The sequence below is a fragment of the Sciurus vulgaris genome (genome assembly GCF_902686455.1).
Source record: "Sciurus vulgaris genome assembly, chromosome: 11".
In the NCBI taxonomy this organism is placed as follows: Eukaryota; Metazoa; Chordata; class Mammalia; order Rodentia; family Sciuridae; genus Sciurus; species Sciurus vulgaris.
The window spans coordinates 74571463-74594537 of NC_136472.1; the positions used below are offsets into that span (position 1 = coordinate 74571463).

Sequence of the window (23075 nt, forward strand, 5' to 3'; positions counted from 1 at the left end):
GCAGGGAAAGGACTTGTCCACAGCTGCGCAAAGACCATGGCAGATGTGACGGAGGCCGGGTTCCCTGTACCTCGGGTTTTGGCTTGTTGGGCGACTGTGCTCGCTGAGCCTCAGTTTCCCTGCTTGTAAGATGGAAACCATTACACTTCTGCCCATTGCCTCCTTGATGGTTATGAGGATTGAGAGGGGCTGAACCCAGGAGTGGGGAGGACACCTTCTTAGTGTCTCTGTCACCGTCTAGGTCCCAATCTCCCCAAGAATGATGTCATTGTGGCTGTCAACTGGACGGGCATTTATTTTGTGGATGAGCAGGAGCAGGTGCTTCTGGAGCTGTCCTTCCCGGAGATCATGGCTGTGTCCAGCAGCAGGTGAGGAGGGGCACGTGGAGCACAGAGGGACCTGTGGGGAAGGAGAGGGGACGGGCATCACTGAGGGTGGTGGTGGCTTCACTGTGCAGCCCTCAGGCTCCTCCCACCAGGGTTCTCATGGATGGTAAAGGTGGTTCTGAGGTGGCATCACCTGGGTAAGAGGACAGTCAGGCAGGCCAGTGTGTGCAAAAAGGGCTCCACCCAGACTTCAGGGGCCTGGGTGGGACTTGCTTCTGGGTTCCCATTCCTAAAGTAGGGGTCTTAATACTTTCCTTCAATAACAGGAAGTGAGTGATAAATAGTAGGAGAGCTCTGTGTAAACTGTAAAGTGCACTGCACATTGGCGGTGGGGGCAGCTCCCTGGATTAGACCACCTCTCCCAGCAGTGCAGTGTCCCCTCCCCAACACGGAACTCGTAGGAGTATTTCTGGACTGCATCTGATGTGGACCAGAGCTGGGCCACATCCTGCCCTGAGCAGGCACATGCCAAACATGTCAGATTCAGGGGTGAGACAGTCCTTGACCTCTTAGAACTTCAGTAGAGAAGGAGAAGGACATCAAGAGGCCATTGTAGAGCAGGGACTGTGTGGTAAGGGCTGTGGGAGGGCAGGGAGAACTTCCTGGAGGAAGTGGTATTTAGGCTGCAACGTGAAGGGCAAGTTGGACTTAGATAGGCAAAGGGTAAGTGGGCTGGTTCAGCCGGGGCCTTGTCTGGACCATGTCTGATGCTGGCTGGGGCTATGTCTGTCTTGGTCTGAGATGCGTCTGACCTGGGCCACATCTCCCCCTGCTGGACCAGGCCTTGCTCAGGTTGGACTCCCTGTGGCTGGGCTCCTCTGACTGGACCGGGCTTGGTCTCCTTCAGGGAGTGCCGTGTCTTGCTCTCGCTGGGCTGTGTAGCACCTCACTCGGGCCGCGCAGGACTGACCACGACTGGGCTCTGTTCTCCATGTTGGTCCTGCAGGGGAGCAAAACTGACAGCCCCCAGCTTCACGCTGGCCACCATCAAGGGGGATGAGTACACCTTCACATCCAGTAATGCCGAGGACATCCGTGACCTAGTGGTCACCTTCCTGGAGGGGCTCCGGAAGAGGTCTAAGTACGTGGTGGCCTTGCAGGACAACCCCAACCCTGGTGAGTGGCTGCTGCTGTGGGTAGCTGGGGTATTAGGCAGGTGACACACCTTGGCCCTGGTCCTACACTCCAGGCTACGAGGACCATGTTACCCATCCTCACCTGTCCTACCCAGAAACAGGACAGGTGGCAGAACTCTGTCTTCACCTCTGCCTTCTTCTCCCCACCCCTTGGTCCTTCTTTTTTTTTTTTTGGTACCAGGGATTGAACTCAGGGCCACCCAATCACTGAGCCACATCCCCAGCCCTTCTTTGTATTTTATTTAGAGACAGAGTCTCATTGAGTTGCTAAGTGCCTCACCAAGTTGCTGAGGCTGACTTTGATCTCATGATCCTCCTCCCTCCGCCTCCTGAACTGCTAGGATGACAGGCGTGTGTCATTGTGCCCAGCTCCTTCGTTCTTATTTTCTGTCACCTTCTCTACATTTGATCAGGGGTCCCCTCAGTGCTCTCCAAATACCCACTGCCATCAATGACAGCAGCATGGCAACCACTCTGGCCAGGCATCTCCAGGGCTGCCTAGGCACCTCTAGACCTGCCTTCAGTGGGAAGGGAAGCACAGTGAGCAGGGAAGCCCAGGGCTGTGGGTGCCGGGAAGAAAGGCCCCCAGGTAACCCAGAATCCACGAAGGAAGCACAGTGAGCAGGGTGTATGAGGCAGAGGGTGGAGTGTGAACCAGGAGATGTCCGCGTGTCCTTGGGGAGCTGCTCCTGGTTAGGTTTGATTGGAATGGTGGAGGGGCGGGAGGAGGAGCAGAAGGAGTCAGGGAGGCCAGCTCGCAGCAGTCTTAGGGCGTGGGTTTTCTCCTGAGGGCAGTGGGGAGCACAGGAAACTTTTTTTTTTTTTTTTTTGGTGGTACTGGGGATCAAACTCAGGGCCTTGTGCTTTTGAGGCAAGCACTCTACCAGCTGAGCTATCTCCCCAGCCCCTCAGAAAACTTTTGAGTGAGAGTGTGAGCCACTCTGGTGTCTTTGTGCAGAGGGTTGTGAAAAGGTAGAGGCTGGGTGGCCAGGTGGGTAGACATGAGTGGGACAGAGCCTCCATTCTTCAGTGGGGAGTATTAACCCAAATAAAGATGTTCCAACCCAGACCCTCTCTCCGCCCCCATGTCGCCCCCGCTCACCTCTGCCTCAAAGCGGGTGAGGAGTCCGGCTTCCTCAGCTTTGCCAAGGGAGACCTCATCATCCTGGACCACGACACGGGTGAGCAGGTCATGAATTCAGGCTGGGCCAACGGCATCAACGAGAGGACCAAGCAGCGCGGGGACTTCCCAACCGACTGTGTGTATGTCATGCCCACTGTCACCATGCCGCCACGGGAGATTGTGGTATGTGGCCTGGCAGTGGCAGGTGGGTGGGAGGCCCCCTCAGACCCCGCTCTGTCCTCTTCTTATATCTGTGAAACGGAGTGAGGGGTTGTGATAGATGATCAGTCTGCAGGTGTTCGGGGTGGGGGGTCTCAAGGCACCGCAGACTCAAACCTCATCAGGCAGGGAGCACACCAGAGGAGGAGCTGCACGAGCAGGGATGGGAGGACAGTGGCCTGCACTGTCACCAGAGGAGGAGCTGCAAGGGCAGGGATGGGAGGACAGTGGCCTACACTGTCACCAGAGGAGGAGCTGCAAGGGCAGGGATGGGAGGACAGTGGCCTACACTGTCACCAGAGGAGGAGCTGCAAGGGCAGGGATGGGAGGACAGTGGCCTACACTGTCACCAGAGGAGGAGCTGCAAGGGCAGGGATGGGAGGACAGTGGCCTACACTGTCATCAGAGGAGGAGCTGCAAGGGCAGGGATGGGAGGACAGTGGCCTGCACTGTCTGAAAGGCAATGTGGGCACAGCTGGGCGGGGGCCCTGGTTCTTCTGGAGGCCCTCCGAGTGCTGCTCCAAGGATGCAGAGCTTCCCAGGCAGCTCCTAGCTAGGCCTGGTTGATGAGGCAGCTTAGAGCCCAGCAGGATGCAGGCGGAAGTACCTGAGATCCCAGGGGCAGGGGGCGTGAGGTCAGAAAAAGCATTGGGTCCATACCTGTGGAGACCGTCCCCAGCTCCTGGCTGGAGGACATTGGTTTTTTGCCCTGTGGATCCCAGTGGGCTCTGGGGAGGGCTGACATGAGCTTCCTGTGTCTTGCCTGTAGGCCCTGGTCACCATGACCCCCGACCAGAGGCAGGATGTCATTCGGCTCTTGCAGCTGCGAACTGCAGAGCCCGAGGTGCGCACTAAGCCCTACACGCTGGAGGAATTCTCCTACGACTACTTCAGGTGCCAGCTTCTGGGGACAAGAGAAAGGACAGTGGGCAGCAGGCTCCTGTGGTCTCCGGCGGGTGCTGAGCAGCTTTGCCATGCCCGCCTGCAAGCAGGGCCTGCCAGAGTCAGCAGGAGGGCAGTTTCCAGCCCTGAAATGATGCTTCCCGCAGGCTCCCGTCATCCTTCCTTGCTTGAGATGGTGACTGTGCCCTCCCAGGAGTGTCCTGGCCCTTGGTGTCACACACCAGTGCCTGTTGCAGCCTCATCATCCTGATGGGGAGACAGCAAGAAAGCGGGGGGCTCTGGCTCTGCTAGTCCAGCACTGTGCCCAGGAGACCTGGTGGGCGGCAGGGTGGACATTTCTGGTGGCAGAGTGGGGTGGGGACAGCACTGCCGACTCCTGCCATGGCTTCCAGGCTGCTGGGGGGCTCCCCACTGGGGTTCTCCCCAGGCTGCCAGCAGTGGATGGCTGCTGACTGTCCCTGTGCTGTGCAGGCCCCCACCCAAGCACACGCTGAGCCGTGTTATGGTGTCCAAGGCCCGAGGCAAGGACCGGCTGTGGAGCCACACGCGGGAGCCGCTCAAGCAGGCACTGCTCAAGAAGATCCTGGGCAGCGAAGAGCTCTCGCAGGAGGCCTGCATGGCCTTCATCGATATCCATGCTGCGCTGGGCCTGGGACAGGCGGGGCGGGCTGCTGGGCAGAGGAGCCTGGGCAGGGCAGGCTTTTCAGCTGGATTGTTCCTTCCTGCTGAGGGCTGGCTGGGTCTCGGGCACACGTGGAGGGCACATCTGTGTGCACGGCACCTTGCAGTAGGCAAGATGGCGCCTCTCCCACTGTCTCCTTTGACCCTGACATTCAGTTAACAGGTAGTATTGTGCCCTGCTGTAGCCAGCATGGAGATGGAGCTGTGACCAGAGCCTCCTGGGGGTGGTGTGCTGACAGGAACCAGTGCTGTGAAGTGGCATCTAGGCGGAGACCCGAAGGCTGTGCTGCGGCAGCCCCACCTAGCAGGCCAAGGGGAGACGGGAGGGGAGCATCCCAGCCAGAGGGAACGGCATGCACAAAAGTCCTAAGGCCCCAAAGAGGGCACAGGGTAACTCAGTGCATCTGGAAGGTACAGGTGGGCTGACTAAGGAGAGGGTCCCAAGCCCTGTTTAGAAATTTGAGCTGTGTCCCGAGACCAGGAGGAACCCCTGGACAGGGGATGGGACAGCCAGACTGGTGATTTAGGAAGTCCATCCTGGCTTCTGTGAGGACTTGGAATGTGGGGTTGGGGACTGAGGCAGGGTGGCCTGTGAGCCGGGGTCAGGGGAAGTGTGGCCTTCTACCTCCCAGGCCAGCGTGTGCCCCACACAGTCCACAAGTCCTTCCTTGACAATCCCCACCAGTTCTCAAGTACATGGGTGACTACCCATCCAAGAGGATGCGCTCTGTCAATGAGCTCACAGACCAGATCTTTGAGGGGGCTCTGAAGGCTGAGCCCCTCAAGGATGAGGCATATGTGCAGATCCTGAAGCAGCTGACGGACAACCACATCAGGTGAGCGGGTGTTGGAGGTGGGCAGTGCTGCTCTGCCTGGACACTGGCTCTCTGGCCACTCAGCTTAGCTTGGCCTGCAGCCCAGGGTCAATCCTCAAGAACCAAGAGGTAGGGACTGGGGGTTTAGCCCAGTGGCATAGCACTTGCCTGGTGTGCTGGAGGCCCTGGGTTCGCCCCTAGCACTGCAAAAAATGAGAAAGGAAGAAGGTGGGGGAGTGGTGGCTGTACCCCTTCTGGTCTGTCCTCTGTGTTGATCGGCACCAGCTCCTCCAACTGCTGCTTCTAGCAGCCTGTGTGAGCCTCTTGTGGACAGTTTTGCCCAGGCCTACAGGCCACAGGGGATCCAGGGACGGCTGGACCTCAGGTTTAGCTAATGTCCTGGCCTGACTCCAGCTGAGCGGCTGTCAGTTGGAAGCTCTGGCTGAAAGCACTCATCAGTGGGGGTTGGTAGCCCCAGAGGCTGTCATTTCCTCCCCACTGGGCCAGCCAGAGGCAGGAGAGAGAAGTCAGGCACGTTCTTCCTCAGAGACTGAGGAAAGCTCCCCCCTATTCCATCACCCCACCCACTTTCCTCCCCAGCTTCCTCACTCTCTACATCTCTTGCACAAATTCACTCTGGAACCACAGACCTTGTCACACTGCCTGACCTTTGCACACACTGGGCCCCGCTGGCAGGAAAGCTTTCCGTTCCTTTCTTTGCCTGTCAGAATGTGCTTCATCCTTCAAAGCCCAGATCAAGTGCCACCTCCTTGCTAGACGCCCTCCAAACTTCCCACCTCAGGCCCAAGCAGGGGGCTGGCCTAACTCAGTGGATTCACAGTATGGCGAGTCCAGAGCTCTGCCCGGATGTAAATCATGCTTCCTCCTTCCTGGGGAAAGTCTTGCTGTGAAAGTGAAACCTTGGCTGCCTCAAGCAGCGTGCCTGGCAGCAGTGGGTTTGCACTCTGGCAGGGGCACCTGATCCAGGCTGGTGTGGGTGGGCGGCCACATCCTCAGTAGCACTATTTGAGTCCAGCTGTCAGGGACGTGAGCCGTACTTATTCTTGGGATGAGGAACTGAGGGGTGTGGCCCTGGGATCACACAGGTCCCTGTGACTCCCACGAGGCCTCCTCCCACAGGTACAGCGAGGAGCGGGGCTGGGAGCTGCTCTGGCTCTGCACCGGCCTCTTCCCACCTAGCAACATCCTCCTGCCCCACGTTCAGCGCTTCCTGCAGTCCCGCAAGCACTGCCCGCTGGCCATCGACTGCCTGCAGCGCCTCCAGAAAGCCCTGAGGTACAGCGGCTGCCAGGGGCAAGGAGTGGGCACTGAGTTGGTCCTTGGCCACATTGGGTTCATGGATAAGCCCCTTAAGGATGAGGATGACCACACAGCTGTGGGGACCTGTTTCTGAGCTCCTGGGATGCTAGCCACACAGTCACATTCTCGACAGTTTGGGAGTCTGGTGGCTCAGGGGTGCTTGGCGCATCCCTTCAAGTGCACTGGGCACACATGCACACCTGGGCCACCCTCAAGACCCTACAAAGCCCGCTGGCTTCACTTTGTTTGCTCCCTCTAAAGCCCTGTGCCACCTGGGCACTGTTATCACATTTCCCAGACAAGGAACCTAAGAATCTAAGAAGTTAAGGCTGGTCCTGCTATAGGAAGTGAGGCGGGTCAGACTGGGTTTGTCTTCGAAGTTTCCTCTGTTCCCTGGTTCCCATGGTCCCTGAGGACCTAACCCTTCCCTGCCCCATTTTCAGAAATGGGTCCCGGAAATACCCTCCGCACCTGGTGGAGGTGGAGGCCATCCAGCACAAGACCACCCAGATTTTTCACAAAGTCTACTTCCCTGATGACACTGATGAGGTGAGGGCCCCTGCCTCTGGGTCTGGTCCCCCGAGAGGGTGGGGTTCCCTCGGCTGACACAAGGTGGCCCTGACCCCTCACCTGCCACCCTAACATCAGCCACCTGATCCTCCTGCACCTTGGTGGAGTCAAGGCTCAGTTCAAATATCACAGATCCCGGGGTAAAAGTCCCCTGGTTCCCAGCTGTTCCTTGGAGAAGGCTTCCCCCTAGTTCCCTGTCCCTCCTTCTGAGGAGAAGCTGCCTTGGAGAAAACTCTCTCCTGCTGAGCTGGACCCTAGCTGGCCACTTCCCTGGTCCCAGCTTTGTTCCTGGGCATAAGACCAGGCTGGCCCCAGCTCTAGGACTCCCCTATTACCCTGAGCCCACTTTCCTGCAGGCAGAACCCCAAGCTCCTTCTTGCCCCCTCACATGTGGTTGGGGTTCCCTCCACCTCAGTCCTGTCTTCCAAAGGACCCGTTGTCACATCCATAGTCAGGCTGTCTCAAGATCCCTCTCCCTGCTCTGTCTCAGAAAAGGTCTCATTCAGATGAACTTGAGTGCAATGTCTAAATTTTTAAGTTTGAAGAGAAGTTTTAAAATTTGTCTGAAATTAGAGACTAGAGACTCAGAAACGCTACAAGAGGGTTCTAGGGGCAAGGACTGAAAAGATTCCTAAAATCCTTTCCTGTCTGTCTCCTCTAGTGGAAGCCATCCCCAAACCCCTCTCCTGCCTCCATCTGAACTTTGCCAGACTCTCTAGTCTGCTCACCCCTCCTGGCTGCCTTCCCTCTTCCTTGGTTCTCTCCTGTCCATCACCCTGTTCTTGAGGCCTTGGCTCTATTGTCCCTCATGCTTATGCAGCCAGGCCTGGGCTAGGAGGCCACAGAAAGTCCAAGTCCTGCTCAGAGTGTCAGGGACCCAAAAAGGAGTTGCTTTTTCCATTGCTTAAATGCCATGTCCAGCTCTGGACCCCCAGGGATGCCCTGAAGAGGGCGGGGCTTGGTCTAGAGGGGCAGCCAGAGAGGCACCAGGGAGGCCAGGCCCTGAGGAAGGGCCCTGCTCTGCAGGGGCTCAGTGAGCACTCCTCTCTCAGGCCTTTGAGGTGGAGTCTAGCACCAAGGCCAAGGACTTCTGCCAGAACATTGCTACCCGGCTGCTCCTCAAGTCCTCCGAGGGATTCAGCCTCTTTGTCAAGATTGCAGACAAGGTGGGTCTTTGGCTCTCTTCCTGCCACTGGCCTGCCCAAATGTTGTGAGATTTTCTTGGGCCACAGGAACTTATGGCGGGGAGGTGTCTGATTCTGCCCGCTCCTTCTTACATCCCTGCAGCCTCCCTTTACAAAGACCAGCTGCCCCAGTCTCCCTCAGAGCCATTGCACGTGGCCTCAGACCCTTTGGGGAGCCATCTGCCCAGGAATTCTATATTTTGGACACACCAGGTGCCTCCCATGTACTTTGAGGATTTGCTCTGAGTGGTCCTTCAGCTGCCATGAAAAGGCCCATTAACCACTGAGCTAACACTCGAAGAGCAGTATGATTATCCCCATTTAACCCATGACATCTCCAATTTTCAATTCTGCAAATATTTCAACAAAATTGACACATGCTCATTAAAATCATAATCTAGAGCCTACACATAATTATAATTAATATAAATCAACTTTAAGTAGTATAATTTTATAATATAATTACATATTAAAAATTTTTACAGGTGTTCCTCATTTGGGATGATGGGAAAAAATAAGTTAATAGATCACAGAACTAGAGTTCAGAGAGGTTAAGTAACTTATCCAAGGTCACATATCAGGAACTCAGATCCAGTGCAAAGCTCACATCCCTCCAACTCTGTCCTTGGAGGTCTTCCAGATCCAGCTGTAAAGCCTCTTCCATGGGAAGACTTCCTGACCATCTCAGGCAGAGTTGGGGGCCTCTCCTGTTGATCACTGATGGATCTATATATATCCACATTTATTTTCTCACCTCGTGACTGTCCATGAGCCAGACACTGAGGACCCAGAGATGACCCTCATGAGGTCCTGCACCCAGGGAGCTCAGAGCCTGTGGGAGAAGCTGGAAGGTCCAAGGCAGGGGGACTGGGCCTCACTTGTGCCATTTTCCCCTGGGCCTAGGGCAGCCTTCGGTCCTAGGCACTGAATGGAATGAGTGTCATTTGGCAGGAAGAGGGCTGTGTTCTTAAGATGCTTAATAGACAGTCAGGGCAGGGGAGGGCTGATGCAGGGAGTGGAATTTTTCTGGATAAGGGGCCTTAGGAAAGTGAGAAAAGGCAGTATTGCTTTAACTAAAATGAATGGACTACAATGGCCACGTCCCTAGGTCATCAGCGTCCCGGAGAATGACTTCTTCTTTGACTTTGTTCGCCACCTGACAGACTGGATAAAGAAAGCACGGCCCATCAAGGATGGTAATGAGGCTGGGTCCTGGGATCATCTGAGTCCTGGAGAGGGCAGGTGCTGCTCAGGACTGTGGTGTGAGGCGCACTGGGTGGGACCTGAGCAAGGGCCAGGGCTGGTACCTTCAGTGCTGGGACTCAGGGCGACTGGCTGCCCTGTGCTGCAGGAATCGTGCCCTCGCTCACCTACCAGGTGTTCTTCATGAAGAAGCTGTGGACCACAACAGTGCCAGGCAAGGACCCCATGGCCGATTCCATCTTCCACTATTACCAGGTGAGCTGGCCAGGGCCTCTGCTCCTGCTGCTACGGTGCTACCAGTTTGGCTGTACTTTGTGAAGCAGAGCCCTGCTGTCCTTGCCAGGTGAGGGGCCTGTAGCAGCTGGCCTTGAAGGGACTCCTGGGACCCCTGGGCCCAGGGCGTGGCCAGACTTCAGATCCTTCTCTCTCCTGATCTTTTAGCCTTCTTGGCTCGGTCACTCTTCCTCTGAGCTCCCAGTCCCTGCTTGTTCAGGCCCCTCCTTTAGTGCCTGGCTGCCCTCTGAATTCAAGATTCTGCTGCTACAGCTGAGCACATCCAATGCCTCTGTGCAAGTCTGCAGACGTTTTCTGGCACAGGCATGCAGGAAGTCAGGAGGAGAGCTTGCGTGTTGAGCTCTGTTATCATCTGGCACCTTTCACCCCTGTCTTTCCAGTTAACCCCAGGAGGCATGTTGTTTCTATTTTATAGAGAAAGAAAGAGACTCAAAGAGGCCAAGTGATGTAGTTAAGGTTACACAGAGGATAGAACTGGGGCTTGATTCCAGGTCTCTGTGATTGCAGTTCAGTGCTCTCTTCTGGGCTGCAGTCTGCTTACCCTTCTGTGGGAGAGACAAACCGGGATGCTAGAAGGTGAGGTGGGGGGTCACCATGGTGGAGAGCACGCTGCCTGGGGTTCAGGGCCGCCCTCATTCACACCTGGCCTCTGCCTCTCCCACCCCGCCAGTTCCACCAACATGTGAACCCAAGAGTCAGCCTTCACATCTCCCACTGCCTGTCTCCTACATTCTGAATCACCTCCTAAGGATTTTACCTCCTGAGCATCTCTAACGCCCTCCAGGCCTTCCCAGCATCACCCTGCCAACCTGGGTCCATCACCACCCTCCTTCCTTTGGATGGTGGCAACCCCTCTCCCTCATCTCCCCCATTGGTCCTCTCCAGGGGCTTCCTGTTGCTCTTGACCCTGCATGGTGGTGCCTCCTCTGGTACTTGGCTCCCCTTGGCTCAGTTCATGGCAGCTACAGTTTTTCAGATTCTCAGGTGTACCAGGGCCTTTGTAACAGCATCCTCTCTGGGATACTCTTCCCTCAATCCCTCCCCTTACCAACTGAGCTTTCAGATGTCTTTGCTTGAAGAATTCCCTGTCCCCAAGGTGGGATCATGTCACCTTTTTATATGTTCTCCTAGCACTGTGGACAGTACCTTCAAAGATTATAAATATACATCGATTATTAAGGTCTGTTCTTGCCTTGAGACTACAAGTTCCACCAGAGTAGGGAGGGTGTGTTGTTGCTTAAAGGACCTGACTCGCAGCAGGTGCTTACCAAGTGCTTGTGGGTTGGTGGGTGGCTGCAGAGGTGAGTCAGGGACTCGGTGAATGGATGGGTGAAAGGATGAGTGCTGAATGAATCTATGGGTGGATATTGGTAGGTGGATGGATGGACAGATGGAGAAATGGATAGGATGGTGGCTGTGTAGATAGGTAGACCCATAAATGGATGAGTGGTGGATGGGTGAGCAGATGTTAGGAGGGTGGGTGGGAGGGGAAGTGGACAGATGGTGATCAAGGCATCTCTGATCTGCAGAGCATTTCCACTGCCCTTCCCACAGCGGAGAAGACAGTCCTATGGCTCCAGGTGTGGTGGGCAGTGCTGGCCCTTCAGGGGCTGCATCTCAGTTTTTGGTCCACTCTCCCTCCTCAGATGCTCTGGTTCTGGTTCTGGAAGTTCAAGTGGTAGGGCTGGTGCTGCTGCAGAAACCAATCAGGCCCAAGGGAATACGATAGGGAGAGGCCAGACCTACTGGCTCTTCTAAGGGAGGACAGGCCCAGAGAGGAGTGCTGTGGGAGTCTCAGGTTCACCAGCTGGTCACCCTGAACTTCACTTTTGAAACAGGTGGGCTCACTTCATTGGACTGTTGGTGGGGAAATGGGGCACATGGCTGTGCTTCCAAACTCTACAGTCCTGAATCTGCAGGCACACTTGCTATTTCCCTGTCCTATGACATCTCCCCTAGGGAAGCGAGATCAGCGGAGGCTGGAGAAATAGTGGGTCCAAATATGGGGTTAAGGCAGGAGGCCCCCTTCTTGGGCGAGTGGGGAAGGAGCCCACTTCCTCCAGATCCCTCCATGCCTGTGACCTGCTCTGTCTCTGGCAGGAGCTACCCAAGTATCTCCGAGGCTACCACAAGTGTACACGGGAGGAGGTGCTGCAGTTGGGGGCCCTGATCTACAGGGTCAAGTTCGAGGAGGACAAGTCCTACTTCCCTAGTATCCCAAAGCTGCTGAGGGAGTTGGTGCCCCAGGACCTCATCCGGCAGATCTCACCTGATGACTGGAAGCGGGTGAGCATGGAGCTGGCAGGGAGAATGGGAGAGCCCTGAAGTGGTCTCTGGGTACCCCAGGGGGCAAGTTAGCAGATGCTGGCCAACACCCTCGGGGAGTGCCTCTCATGGCTCCTGTATGTGATAAGGCACCCTCCAGTCTGCCTCTTCTCTCATCTTCCAAGGAAAGGATACAGTGGCCCTGTGGTAGTAACTTGCCCTGTACCGGTGACCAGGGTGACCTGATTTTATTTGATACCCTCTGGCCTGCCTGCCTTGGGGAGAGGAGGGAGATCAAAAGTCCATGAGCTGGGATAATGGGGAAACCCCAGCGGCTCCCAGCACTGTCTGTCCCACTTGTGGTCCTGACAGTGCTGATGGCAGAAGTGGGCAGGAGGTGGGGTCTGTGAGCCGCCTGCACTGACCCCGCTCTCCCTGCAGTCCATCGTTGCCTACTTCAACAAACACGCAGGGAAATCCAAGGAAGAGGCCAAGCTGGCCTTCCTGAGGCTCATCTTCAAGTGGCCCACCTTCGGCTCCGCCTTCTTTGAGGTGAAGGTATGCCACAGGGTGTTCCTTAGAGAGGAAGAGGGTGAAGAAGGGGACAAGACTCTTCCCCAGGCCTGAGGGAAGTGGTGATGGTTTTGGACACGACCCTGGCAGGGAAAGGAGGGATGTACCCTCAGCCTTGAGCCAGCTACACTTCGTGGCTAGTGTTCAACCCTGAGGACAGAGGGACCAGCGCAGCCTGGAAGGGAAGGCAGGCCAGAGTAATGGAGGGTGGACTGTGCTGTGCTTGTGTGGAACGCTTGCCTCGGTGGCAGAGCTGGGGAAGCCCTACCCAGACGGAGAGGAGGCCTGGGGAGGCTTCCTGGAGGAGGCTCCCGACCTTTCTAGGGAGGCCTGGGGGAGAGTGCTTCTAGCAAGCAGCTCACCTGGGCAAAGGTCTAGAAGTTCAGGTCTGGGCAGGAAATGCAAGGGGCCACGTGTAGCCGGGTGTAGGTGAGCAGACTGCAGTGAGGGGCAAGGTGGCTGGGTTTCCTCCTGCAGGGGGAGTGGGTTTGAAGGGTTTCGAACAGGGATGCCATGCCAGGTGGCCCCTCTGGTCACAGGGTGGAGGAGGGAGCTGAGGGTTATCAGCAGAAGCAGAAGAATGGTGAAAAGGCTGGTGAGAGAAGGTGTGGGGATGACCCTGCCACACACCTAGGATGGAGGCTCTGGAGAAGCTTGGCTGCGCAAGGAGCAGAGGGGCAGGTGGGAGCTGGAGGCAGGCAGAAGGTTCAAGGAGGGCTTTTTAAAGATGGGAGACCTTGCTGGGTGCACTGGCACCCTATAATCCTAGTGACTGAGGAGGCTGGGGCAGGAGGATTACAAGTTTGAGACCAGCCTGGACAATTTAGCAAGGCCCTGTCTAAAAATAAAATAAGAAGGGCTGGGAATATAGATCACCCGTAAAGTGCACCTGGGTTCAATCCCAGCATTAAAAAAAAAGGATCCTTTGGGGCTGAGAGAAGGAGAGGAGGACATAACAAAGACTCCTAGAGAGCTAAGGGAGAAGGGATGAAATCCCTGCTGGGGACACTTGAAGGGATATTGGGGGCACAACTGGGGGCCTGGCAGCAGGAGAAATCACAAGGTCATGGCAGGGCCATCAGCACCTCTGTACCCCTGCCACTAAGTAGCAGACCAGGTGTGACTTTATTCCAGCTGGGGACAGCGCCTTTCCTATCTCCATGCTTTTCCTGTTCTGGATCTCCATATGATGGTTTCCCATCTTTCTTTTCTAGCAAACTACAGAGCCAAACTTCCCTGAGATCCTCTTAATTGCTATCAACAAGTATGGGGTCAGCCTCATTGATCCCAGAACCAAGGTGAGCAGGGACAAGAGCAAGCAAGCAGGTGTGGGGCAGGGAGCTGCTTTGCCTGCACCATTAACCAAAGTCCCAGACACGAGCCTCTGCCCAACTCACCGGCACCACTCACCACTTGAAAGGTTGAAGGTCTTGAAAGGTTGGTTGTCTGTGATTGCCTTGTCTACACCTTACCCCTCATTTACTCCACCAAAATTGCTCTCCACCAAAATTGCTCTCCTAGAGTCCTGGAGTTACTAACAGGTTTTTTTTGTTGTTGTTTGTTTGTTTGTTTGTGTGGTATTGGGGATTGAACCTAGGGCCTTGTGCAAACTGGGGCAAGCACTCTTCCACCAAGTTACATCCTCAGGTCTTTTAATTTTAAGACAGGGTCCTCCTAAGTTGCCCAGGCTGGCCTTGAACTTGCAATTTTCCTGCCTCAGCCTCACAAATCACTGGTATTTCAAAATTCTTGCTACTAAATCCCATTAACTCCTTTTAGTACCTTGCTTCTCAGCATCATTGGATGCTGCAAAATGCTCCTTCTTCCAAAATGTTCTCTGCCCATATTGGTCAGGATGATAACCTGTGTTGGGGTAAATGCGTGTATATGGGTCAGAGTGGTCCTGCCCCAGGGCCAGGAAGCACAGTCCTACCATGTCCCCAGAAAGGGTACACCGAGAGAGTTGGTGAAGAACACTAACGACCATTTTCTTCCTTGGCTTCATGTACCACACACTTCCAGTTCTCCTTTCTCGGTCCGTTTTTCTCAGATACTTTTGTGGGTTTCCCTACTCAACCCATGGATACAGTGTTTCCCCAAACTCCATCCTGTTTTCTTTTTGGTTCCTTCCTCACACTCTCCCTGGCCATCTCAACCAGGCCCACAGTGTCAGTTCCCTCAAATTGCCCATTTCTCATTTTGGCTCCAGGTGTCCAACAACTTCCCAGATTTCCCTGGGTGTCTAGCTAGTTGGTCCAAACCAAGGCATGGGGGCCAAGCACCTGCTTCTCACAGCAGCTTCATGCAAAGCTGGCCCTCTTTGAGGGCCTCAGGCCTTCTGTGAAAGGGTGTCTATGGACTGGACCCAGGGACAGCAAAGCTGGTGAAGTCCATGCTCTGCAGCTTTACGCCCTTCTGCTCCCCCAGGACATCTTGACTACTCACCCCTTCACCAAGATCTCCAACTGGAGCAGTGGCAACACCTACTTCCACATCACCATTGGGAACCTGGTGCGCGGGAGCAAACTGCTCTGTGAGACATCACTGGTGAGAACTTTTCCTTGACAGCCTGGCGTGCGTCCCTGTCTCTCTTGCAGCTTCAGCCAACCTCCCAAATCCTACAACAGGAGTGTGTGGGGTGGCCTGGGGCAGGGTCAAGGATCAGGTTGGGGTTGTCAGGTCAGTTTGAGGCTAGCTTAAACCTGGGCAGGGGTCTTAATCTGGGGCTGAGGAATAGATCCCTCATTCAACAACTACTTTTTCGGCATCTGGGGATTGAGCCTGTAGTTGTAGCTTGTAGTAGAACCGTTAGCTCTGAGGCCTCTGGACTACACTCAGACTTTCAAGGGATAGCTCCACTGGCAGCCTTTAAAGTCACCCCTGGAGGGTGGATCCAGGATGTGAAGGACCATAGGCTAGGTGCTTAACGTGGGATCATACAGCTTAGTCATCTGGATGGATGAACCCAAACCCTCAATTGTGTAGAGGGAGACTGAATGCTGAGTGAGACAGGATTTGCCTTGGTCCTGGGTTCTGTCCACTTCAGAGTGTCCTAGGAGCTATGTCTGGGTCTAAGTGGCTGGCCTTGTTCCACTTTGTGTTCTGCTTATTTCTCACCCCTGCTTCCAGGGCTACAAGATGGATGACCTCCTCACCTCCTACATTAGCCAGATGCTCACAGCCATGAGCAAGCAGCGGGGCTCCAGAAGTGGCAAGTAAACAGTGCAAGGAGGCTGGCTCTGAGCCTGCCCTCCAGGGAGCAGCTGGTTCAGGCCCATCAATTACCCCTGCGGCTGGGGAGGACCTTTGCCATCCAGGCATGGAGCCTGGGCCAGCCACCTACTGCAGACCACGCCGACTGGGGCTCTGACCTATCTCCCAGTGAGGTCAACCTCCCTCCACCTGCCCACGGCGCCTATGTTGGCTCTCATCCTAGCTTGCTGTGGTCTTCCCAGTGGAAGAGCCTATGCTCCTTCAATGCCTCTCTTCAGTCTGATATATCACGTGGCCACCTTTGACTTTCTGTGTACTGTGGGGACACAGGAGTTGAGTTCTCCATACTGGGAATAACCAAACCAAGGCATTGAATAGGATACTCTGAAGCTCAAGGGACTAGGTCACTTCCCCTAAGTTCAGCATCCTTGGCTGGGGTGAGCAACACAGACAATTTTTGTATATTGCAGTGTGAGTGCTGAGTCCTTTTAAAATCTTCCTGATCATCTCAGGGCATAAAGCACATTCTGTCCTCTGGTCCTATAGTGTCTTTGCTCAGGGAGGGATGGGACCCCAGCAAAAGTGCCCTGTATAGCTGCTTCCTTGGTCTGTGGCTGCCTGGCCAAGCTGCTCTGGGTTTGGGGGTTGGAGTGCTTGAGTTCAAGGTATGCATGAAAGTGTCTTGAAGGGGCCAGATGGCACAAGGGAGGGTTGGGGGGAAAGTGCTGGACATCAGTCTGAGATGTGGGGACTTCAGTGTGTATGGGCTGGGGGTTTAGAACAGAACCAGCTTCTGGGTCTTAGCTAGGACCAGGGAAGTCAGAATGGTCCTTGAACCCTGCCAGAAAGTTCTCTTTGGCTCATCAAGCCATGTTCAAGAACACTAAGAATAATGCTGTCATGGGTTAAATCCTTCTTTCTAGTGGATGTTTGCAAAATGTTGCTTTGCAGTTGGGATGAGATAACTAATTCTGGGCATGACTGGGGTAGGTCAGGAGGTAGAGGCTTCAGGCAGAGATGATTCTGGGATGGGGTATCTCCTGGACTATGGCTGGGAAGAGTGCCTAGAGACATCAGTGTGTGAGAAGTGTTTGTGATTTGCCCTTAAGGTCTTTGATACTTCAGTAGAGCTAGGTCCTGCTTACCCTCACACATTGAAGTGTCTGGGTCATCCACAACTATGTGCCCAACCACGCTCCAGGAAGTGCTATTTCCTGATCTCCCCAGCTATCTGACATTACCCCTGGGAGACACTGATGAATTTACGTCCCTCTTAGGAGACACTGGTGGTTTGCAGCTCTTTTTGGCAAGCCCTGGCAAAATAATCTCCTCCTTGATGGGTACTTGTGGTTCAGTGTTACCTTTGGTGGACATGGTGGTTTGACATTGGCATCATTTTTGGAGGGCAGGGATGGCTTGATGTTCTTTTTGGTAAACCCTGGTAAAATAATATTCTCTTTGGAGGGATTCTGGTAGTTTGAGGGCCTCCTCTTTGAGGACTGCTGTGAAATGGAGGGAGTTTAGGTATCTGACGGCTTTTGATTCAGGTTGGTTAGAAGGTGGCAAAAGTTCATGAGTTTTCCATGACTGTTTTTCTATTGTAGAAACTGTTTTCTGAATGTCTGTGGGAGATAGAAAAGCCTGATTCCTCAAGAGTGTCACTTCCTGAGTTTTTGTTTTTTTGGTTTTTTTTTGCTATTTGTGAACTCGCTAAATGTTAAAACGGCCTCCACCCCAGCCCTAGATTGTTCTCTACTCTTCCACCTCGAAGCTTTTATGTAAGCTTATAGAGGGTTCTCCAGTTTTGTGTGGGGCAAAAAAGTTTGTGTGAGGCTAAAGTTTACCAAGGAAACTCTTAGAAGAGAGGGACTAACACTAGCTTCAAGGTTATGCATTTTATAAAATAAGATGATTTGCTTCCAATATGGAATAATTAAGTCAGAAATTGATAACGAAGATGTCTGGGGAAGTTGGGGCTGAGGGTGTAGCTTAGTGGTAAGATTATGGATATATTTAGCATGTGTGAGCCTATGGGTTTCAATTTCCCAAGAAAGATACCTGGAAAATCCCCTAATATTTGGAAACTCACATACCTTTTTAAAAAAACATTTGAGTGACAGTAACTACATACTTATGGGGTTCAGTGTGACATTTCAGTATGTCTGTCACATTGCATAATGAGGAGATCAATTGATATATCTATCACCTCAAACATTTATCATTTCTTTTGGCTGAGAATGTTCAAATTCCTATCTACTAGATATTTGGAAATATTCAATTGATTGTCAACCATGTTTATCCTACTGTGCTGTGGAACATTCGAAGTTTTTCCTCCTATCCAACTGTACCCCTATACTGGTTAACCATTCTCTTTCCATCCCTCCTTCCCCCACATCCTTCCCAGGGTCTGTAACCACTATTGTATTCTCTACTTTTATGAGATTAACTTTTTAGCTTAAACATATAAGTGAAAACCTATGGTATTTGTCTTTCTTTGCTGAACTTATTTCATTTAACATCAGTTCCATCCATGTTGCTGCACAGAATTTGTTCTTGTCGATGGAATTTCATTCTTTATGGCCGAATGATATTCCACTGTATATGTACACCATATTTTCTTTATCCATTCATCCACTGATGGACACCTAGGTTGATTCCCTATCTTGGTTTTTGTGAATAATGCTACCATAAACATGAGTGCAGATGCCTCTTTATTGTTAATACCTACTACCAGGATATATGGATCACACAGTAGTTCTAATTTTTTGAGGCGTCTCCATATTGTTTTCCATAATGGCTATACTAATTTGCATTCCCACCAACAGAGTATGAGAATTTCCCTTTGCATCCTCACCAGCAAATAATTTGTTATTTTTTATCTTTTTGAAAATAGCCATTCTAACTGGAGTGACATATCTCATTATGGTTTTGATTTGCTTTTCCCTGATGATTGGTGATATTGAACACTAAAAAAAAAATTATATATACATACATGTTGTTGGTCATTGTATATTCTCTTTTGAGAAATGTTTATCCAGGTAATTCACCCATTTTTAAATTAAAATTTTTGCATTTTACTGTCGAGTTGTTTGAGTTCCTAATATATCCTGGAATTTAATCAATTAACAGATGAACAATTTGCAAATATTTTTCTCTCATTCTTCAGGTTGTTTCTTCATTTTGTTGAGTTTCCTTTGCTATATAGAAGCTTTTTAGTTTGATATAGTTGCATTTGTTAATTTTTGGTTTTGGTGCCTGTGCTTTTGTGATCATATCCAAAAAACTCTTTGCTGAGACCAATGTCCTGAAGCATTTCCCTTATGGTTTCTTCTAGTGGTTTCAGTCTTGTCTTTGGTCTATTTTGTGTTGGTTTTTGTATATGGTGAGTGATACAGGGATATAGTTTCTTTCTTCTGCTAATGGATATACAGTTTTCACAGCATCATTTGCTGGAGAGACTTCCTTCGATGTATATATTTTTTGCTTTTGTGAAAAATCAGTTGGCTATAAATATGTGGATTTATTTCTGGATTCTCTCTTCTGTTCCACGGGTCTATGTGACTGCTTTTATGAAAGCATCATGTGGTTTTTGTTACTGTCATTTGTAGTATGTTTTAAAGTCAAGTATTATAATCCCTCCAGCCTATTATTTTTGCTTGGGATTGCACTGACTATTTGGGGTATTTTGTGGTTCCACACAAATTTTAGGAGTGTTTTTCTTTTCTTTGAAGAATGTCATGAGTAATTTGATAGTATTTGCATTGAATCTGTAAACTGATTGGGTTGTATGGACATTTTAACAATATTAATTCTTTAAATCCATGAACATGGGATATCTTTCCATTTCTTTGTGTCCTCTTAACTTTCTTTCAGTGTTCTGTAATTTTCATTGTAGAGGTAATTTATTTCCTTGATTAAATTTATTCCTCGGTGAGTTTCCTCCCACTTTGGTAGCTATTGTGAATGGGGCTGATATCTTGATCTTTTTCTCAGCAATTTTTTTATTGGGTATTAAAAAAAGCTACTGATTTTTCAGTTGATTTTGTGTCCTGCAACCTTACTGAATGTGTTTTATCAGTTTTGGAGGAGTTTGTAGGTTTTTCTGTATATAGAAGCATGTCATCAGCAAACATCCCCTTATTTCCTTCTCTTATTACTCTAGCTAAGACTTCCAGTGCTATATTGAACAAGAGCATAGAAGTGGATATCCTTGTCTTGTTCCTGATCTTAGAGAAAATTATTATTTTCCACATTCAGGATGATGTAGGCTATGAGGTTGCATGACACAAAAAACCTATTGTAATCTTTTTTATGAGCTATCAGATTCAATTTTTTTGAGAATTTTGTATTTATGTTTACCAGAGATATTGGTCTGTAGTTTCCTTCCTTCCCTTTTCTTCTCTAAAATAAATAAACACATATATATGCTTATTTATTATTCACAAATAATAAATAAATTTATTTATATATATTTCACTTTCCTTTCCAGTACAGGAAAGGACCAAGGAGTAGGAGATGGGGAGGGAGGAGGGATGTACTGGGGAGTGATATCGGCCAAATTACATTGTTATATTGTGTGCATGTATAAATATGTAACAATGACAAATTCCATCATTATGTACAACTATAATGCATCGATAAAAAATATGGGGAAAAAGAACAAATGGAATCCCTTCCCTCTTAGAGCTTATAGCCTCGGGTGTTTGGCAAGGGCTCTCTGCTTTAAAAATGGTACTTCTTGCTGCATCCTCTGAAAAGGAAGAATGCTGTGTCTTCACATGGTGGAAGAGACAGAAGGGCAAAAAGGGACAAAGACACTCCATTTTTTTGTTTGTTTTTGGAAGCATTTTTATTTTAGCAGTATGAAGGAGGAGTTAAAGGAGAATTGACGACATGGACAGTAAAATTATTATTATAGGTTAGAAAAAATATATATATATATGACTAGTTGTGTCCTCCATTAGAGCTACTTGGCCAATTTATCTGAAATTATAATTTTCCTTTTCCCAATTTTCCTATCTTTTCTTCTTTGTCCCTCCTTCATATTTCCTTTCCTCCTTCACTCAGTCCTCTCCTTTCTTGTTTCCGTAGCCCTTGCCAGTTAACTAATATGCTATATACTTTACTTGATATATAGTGTGTAGCTCTACCCCTAGGCTATAAGCTTTGGTTCATTTCCTCTACTGATCTCCCTTTGATTTTCATGAGTTACACCACCATTTTTCTTTTCCTTGTTTCTCTCTAGTTTCTGCATATGAGAGAAAACATACCTCCCTTGACCTGAGTTTGACTTATTTCACTTAACATAATGGTCTCTAGTTCCATCCATTTTCTTGCAAATGCCACAATTTCATTTTTCTTTATGGATGCATAAAACTTCTTTGTGTACATTTTCTTTATCCATTCATTCACTAATGGACACCAAGACTGGTTCTATAGTTTGGCTATTGTGAATTGTGCTGCTATAAACATGGGTATGCATGTATCACTGTAGTATGATGACTTTAATGCTTCAGGTTAAATACTGAGGAGTGGTATAGCTGGGTCATGTGGTTGTTCCATGTCTAGTCTTTTAAGGAACCTCCATACTGGTTCCATGGTGGTCATACTAATTTATAATCCCACCAAGAGTGTATAAGTGTTCCTTTTTCTCCACCTTCTCTCCAGCATTTATTATTATTTGTATTCTGTTGACTGCAATTATGACTGGTGTGAGATGAAAACTTAGTGTAGTTTTGTTTTGCATTTCCCTAACTGCTAATGATGTAGAACATTTTTTCATATATTTGTTGGCCATTCGTATTTCTTCTTTTTAGAAGTGTCTGGTTCTTTTGCCCATTTATTAATTGGGTTATTGGATATTTTTGGTCTACAGTGTTTTGAATTCTTTGTATATTCTAGATATTAATGCTGTCAGAAGATTAGCTAGCAAAAATTTTCTCCAATTCTGTGGGATCTCTCTTCATAATTGTTTCCTTTACTGTGCAGAAGCTTTTAAATTTGATGCCATCCCATTTATTAATTCTTGGCATTATTTCCTGAGCTTTAGGTGTCCTGAGAAAGTCATTGCCTGATTCTATATGCTGGAGTGTTGACTCTGTATGTTCTTCTAGGAGTTACATAGTTTCTGGTCTAATTCCTAGGTCTTTGATCCATTTTGAGTTGATCTTTGTGCAGGGTGAGAGATAAGGGTCTAGTTTCATTCTTCCATATATGGACAACCAATTTTTCCAGCACCATTTGTTAAAAGGCTGTCTGTTCTCCAATGTATATTTTTAACATCTTTGTCAATGATCAGATGACTGCAGACGTGTGGGTTTGTCTCTGTGTCTTCTATTCCGTACTACTGGTCTATGTGTGTTTTTATGTCTGTACCATGCAGTTTTTGCTACTACAGCTTTAGTATAACTTAAGTCAGGTATTGTGATGCCTCCAGCATTACTTTTTTGGCTTAAAATTGCTTTGGATATTCTGGGTCTTTTACTCTTCTAAATTTTAGGACTCCTCCCCCGTCAGTTCTGTGAAGAATGTCATTGATATTTTGATGGGGATTGCATTGAACCTGTATATTGCTTTTGGTAGTAAGGTAATTTAAACAACATTATTTCTGCCTATTCATGAACATGGGAGGTCTTTCCATCTTTTGAGGTCTTCAATTTTTTTTCTCTAGTGTTCCATCATTTTCATTGTAGATGTCTTTCACCTCCTTGGTTAGACTTATTCCTAGGTATTTTATTTATTTTTTGAGTCTATTGTGAATGGAATTGTTTTCCTAATTTCTTTCTCAGAAGCTTCACTGTTGGTATATAAGAAAGCTATTGATTTTTGTATGTTGATTTTATAACCTGCTACTTTGCCAAATTTGTATATTAGCTCTAGCTATCTTTTGGTGGAATTTTTTGGATCTTTAGGTAAAGAATCGTATCATCTGCAAACAGTGGTAATTTTACTTCTTCCTTTTCTATTTTTAATCCCTTTTATTTCCTTCTCTTGCCTGATTGCTCTGGCTAGAATTTCTAGCACTATGTTAAATAGGGAGTAGTCAAAGTGGACATCCTTGTCCTGTCCCAAATTTTAAAGGAAATATTTTCGGTCTTCTCCCATTTACTATGAGGTTGGCTTTGTTTTTTTCACATATAGTCTTTAGGATGTTAAGGTAGGTTCCTTCTATCCCTAGTTTTTTCAGTGTT

The 23075-nt window shown here is 50.0% G+C and overlaps 1 protein-coding gene across 5 annotated transcripts in view; it reads left to right on the top strand.

Moving 5' to 3' along the window:
• Positions 1 to 22870, top strand: part of MYO7A (myosin VIIA) — an 82351-nt gene extending 59481 nt beyond the window's left edge. For all 5 annotated transcript variants that reach the window (XM_079103979.1, XM_079103982.1, XM_079103983.1 and 2 more), the window contains 16 exons: positions 242 to 368; positions 1333 to 1502; positions 2638 to 2828; positions 3634 to 3758; positions 4239 to 4396; positions 5131 to 5284; positions 6404 to 6559; positions 7027 to 7132; positions 8206 to 8319; positions 9446 to 9533; positions 9689 to 9795; positions 11935 to 12120; positions 12541 to 12657; positions 13887 to 13970; positions 15100 to 15219; positions 15802 to 22870. In XM_079103979.1, the coding sequence (XP_078960105.1) occupies positions 242 to 368; positions 1333 to 1502; positions 2638 to 2828; positions 3634 to 3758; positions 4239 to 4396; positions 5131 to 5284; positions 6404 to 6559; positions 7027 to 7132; positions 8206 to 8319; positions 9446 to 9533; positions 9689 to 9795; positions 11935 to 12120; positions 12541 to 12657; positions 13887 to 13970; positions 15100 to 15219; positions 15802 to 15891 (2093 nt within the window). In that variant the 3' untranslated portion in view covers positions 15892 to 22870. The remainder of the gene's footprint in view (positions 1 to 241; positions 369 to 1332; positions 1503 to 2637; positions 2829 to 3633; positions 3759 to 4238; positions 4397 to 5130; positions 5285 to 6403; positions 6560 to 7026; positions 7133 to 8205; positions 8320 to 9445; positions 9534 to 9688; positions 9796 to 11934; positions 12121 to 12540; positions 12658 to 13886; positions 13971 to 15099; positions 15220 to 15801) is intronic.
• The last annotated feature ends 205 nt before the right edge of the window (positions 22871 to 23075 follow it).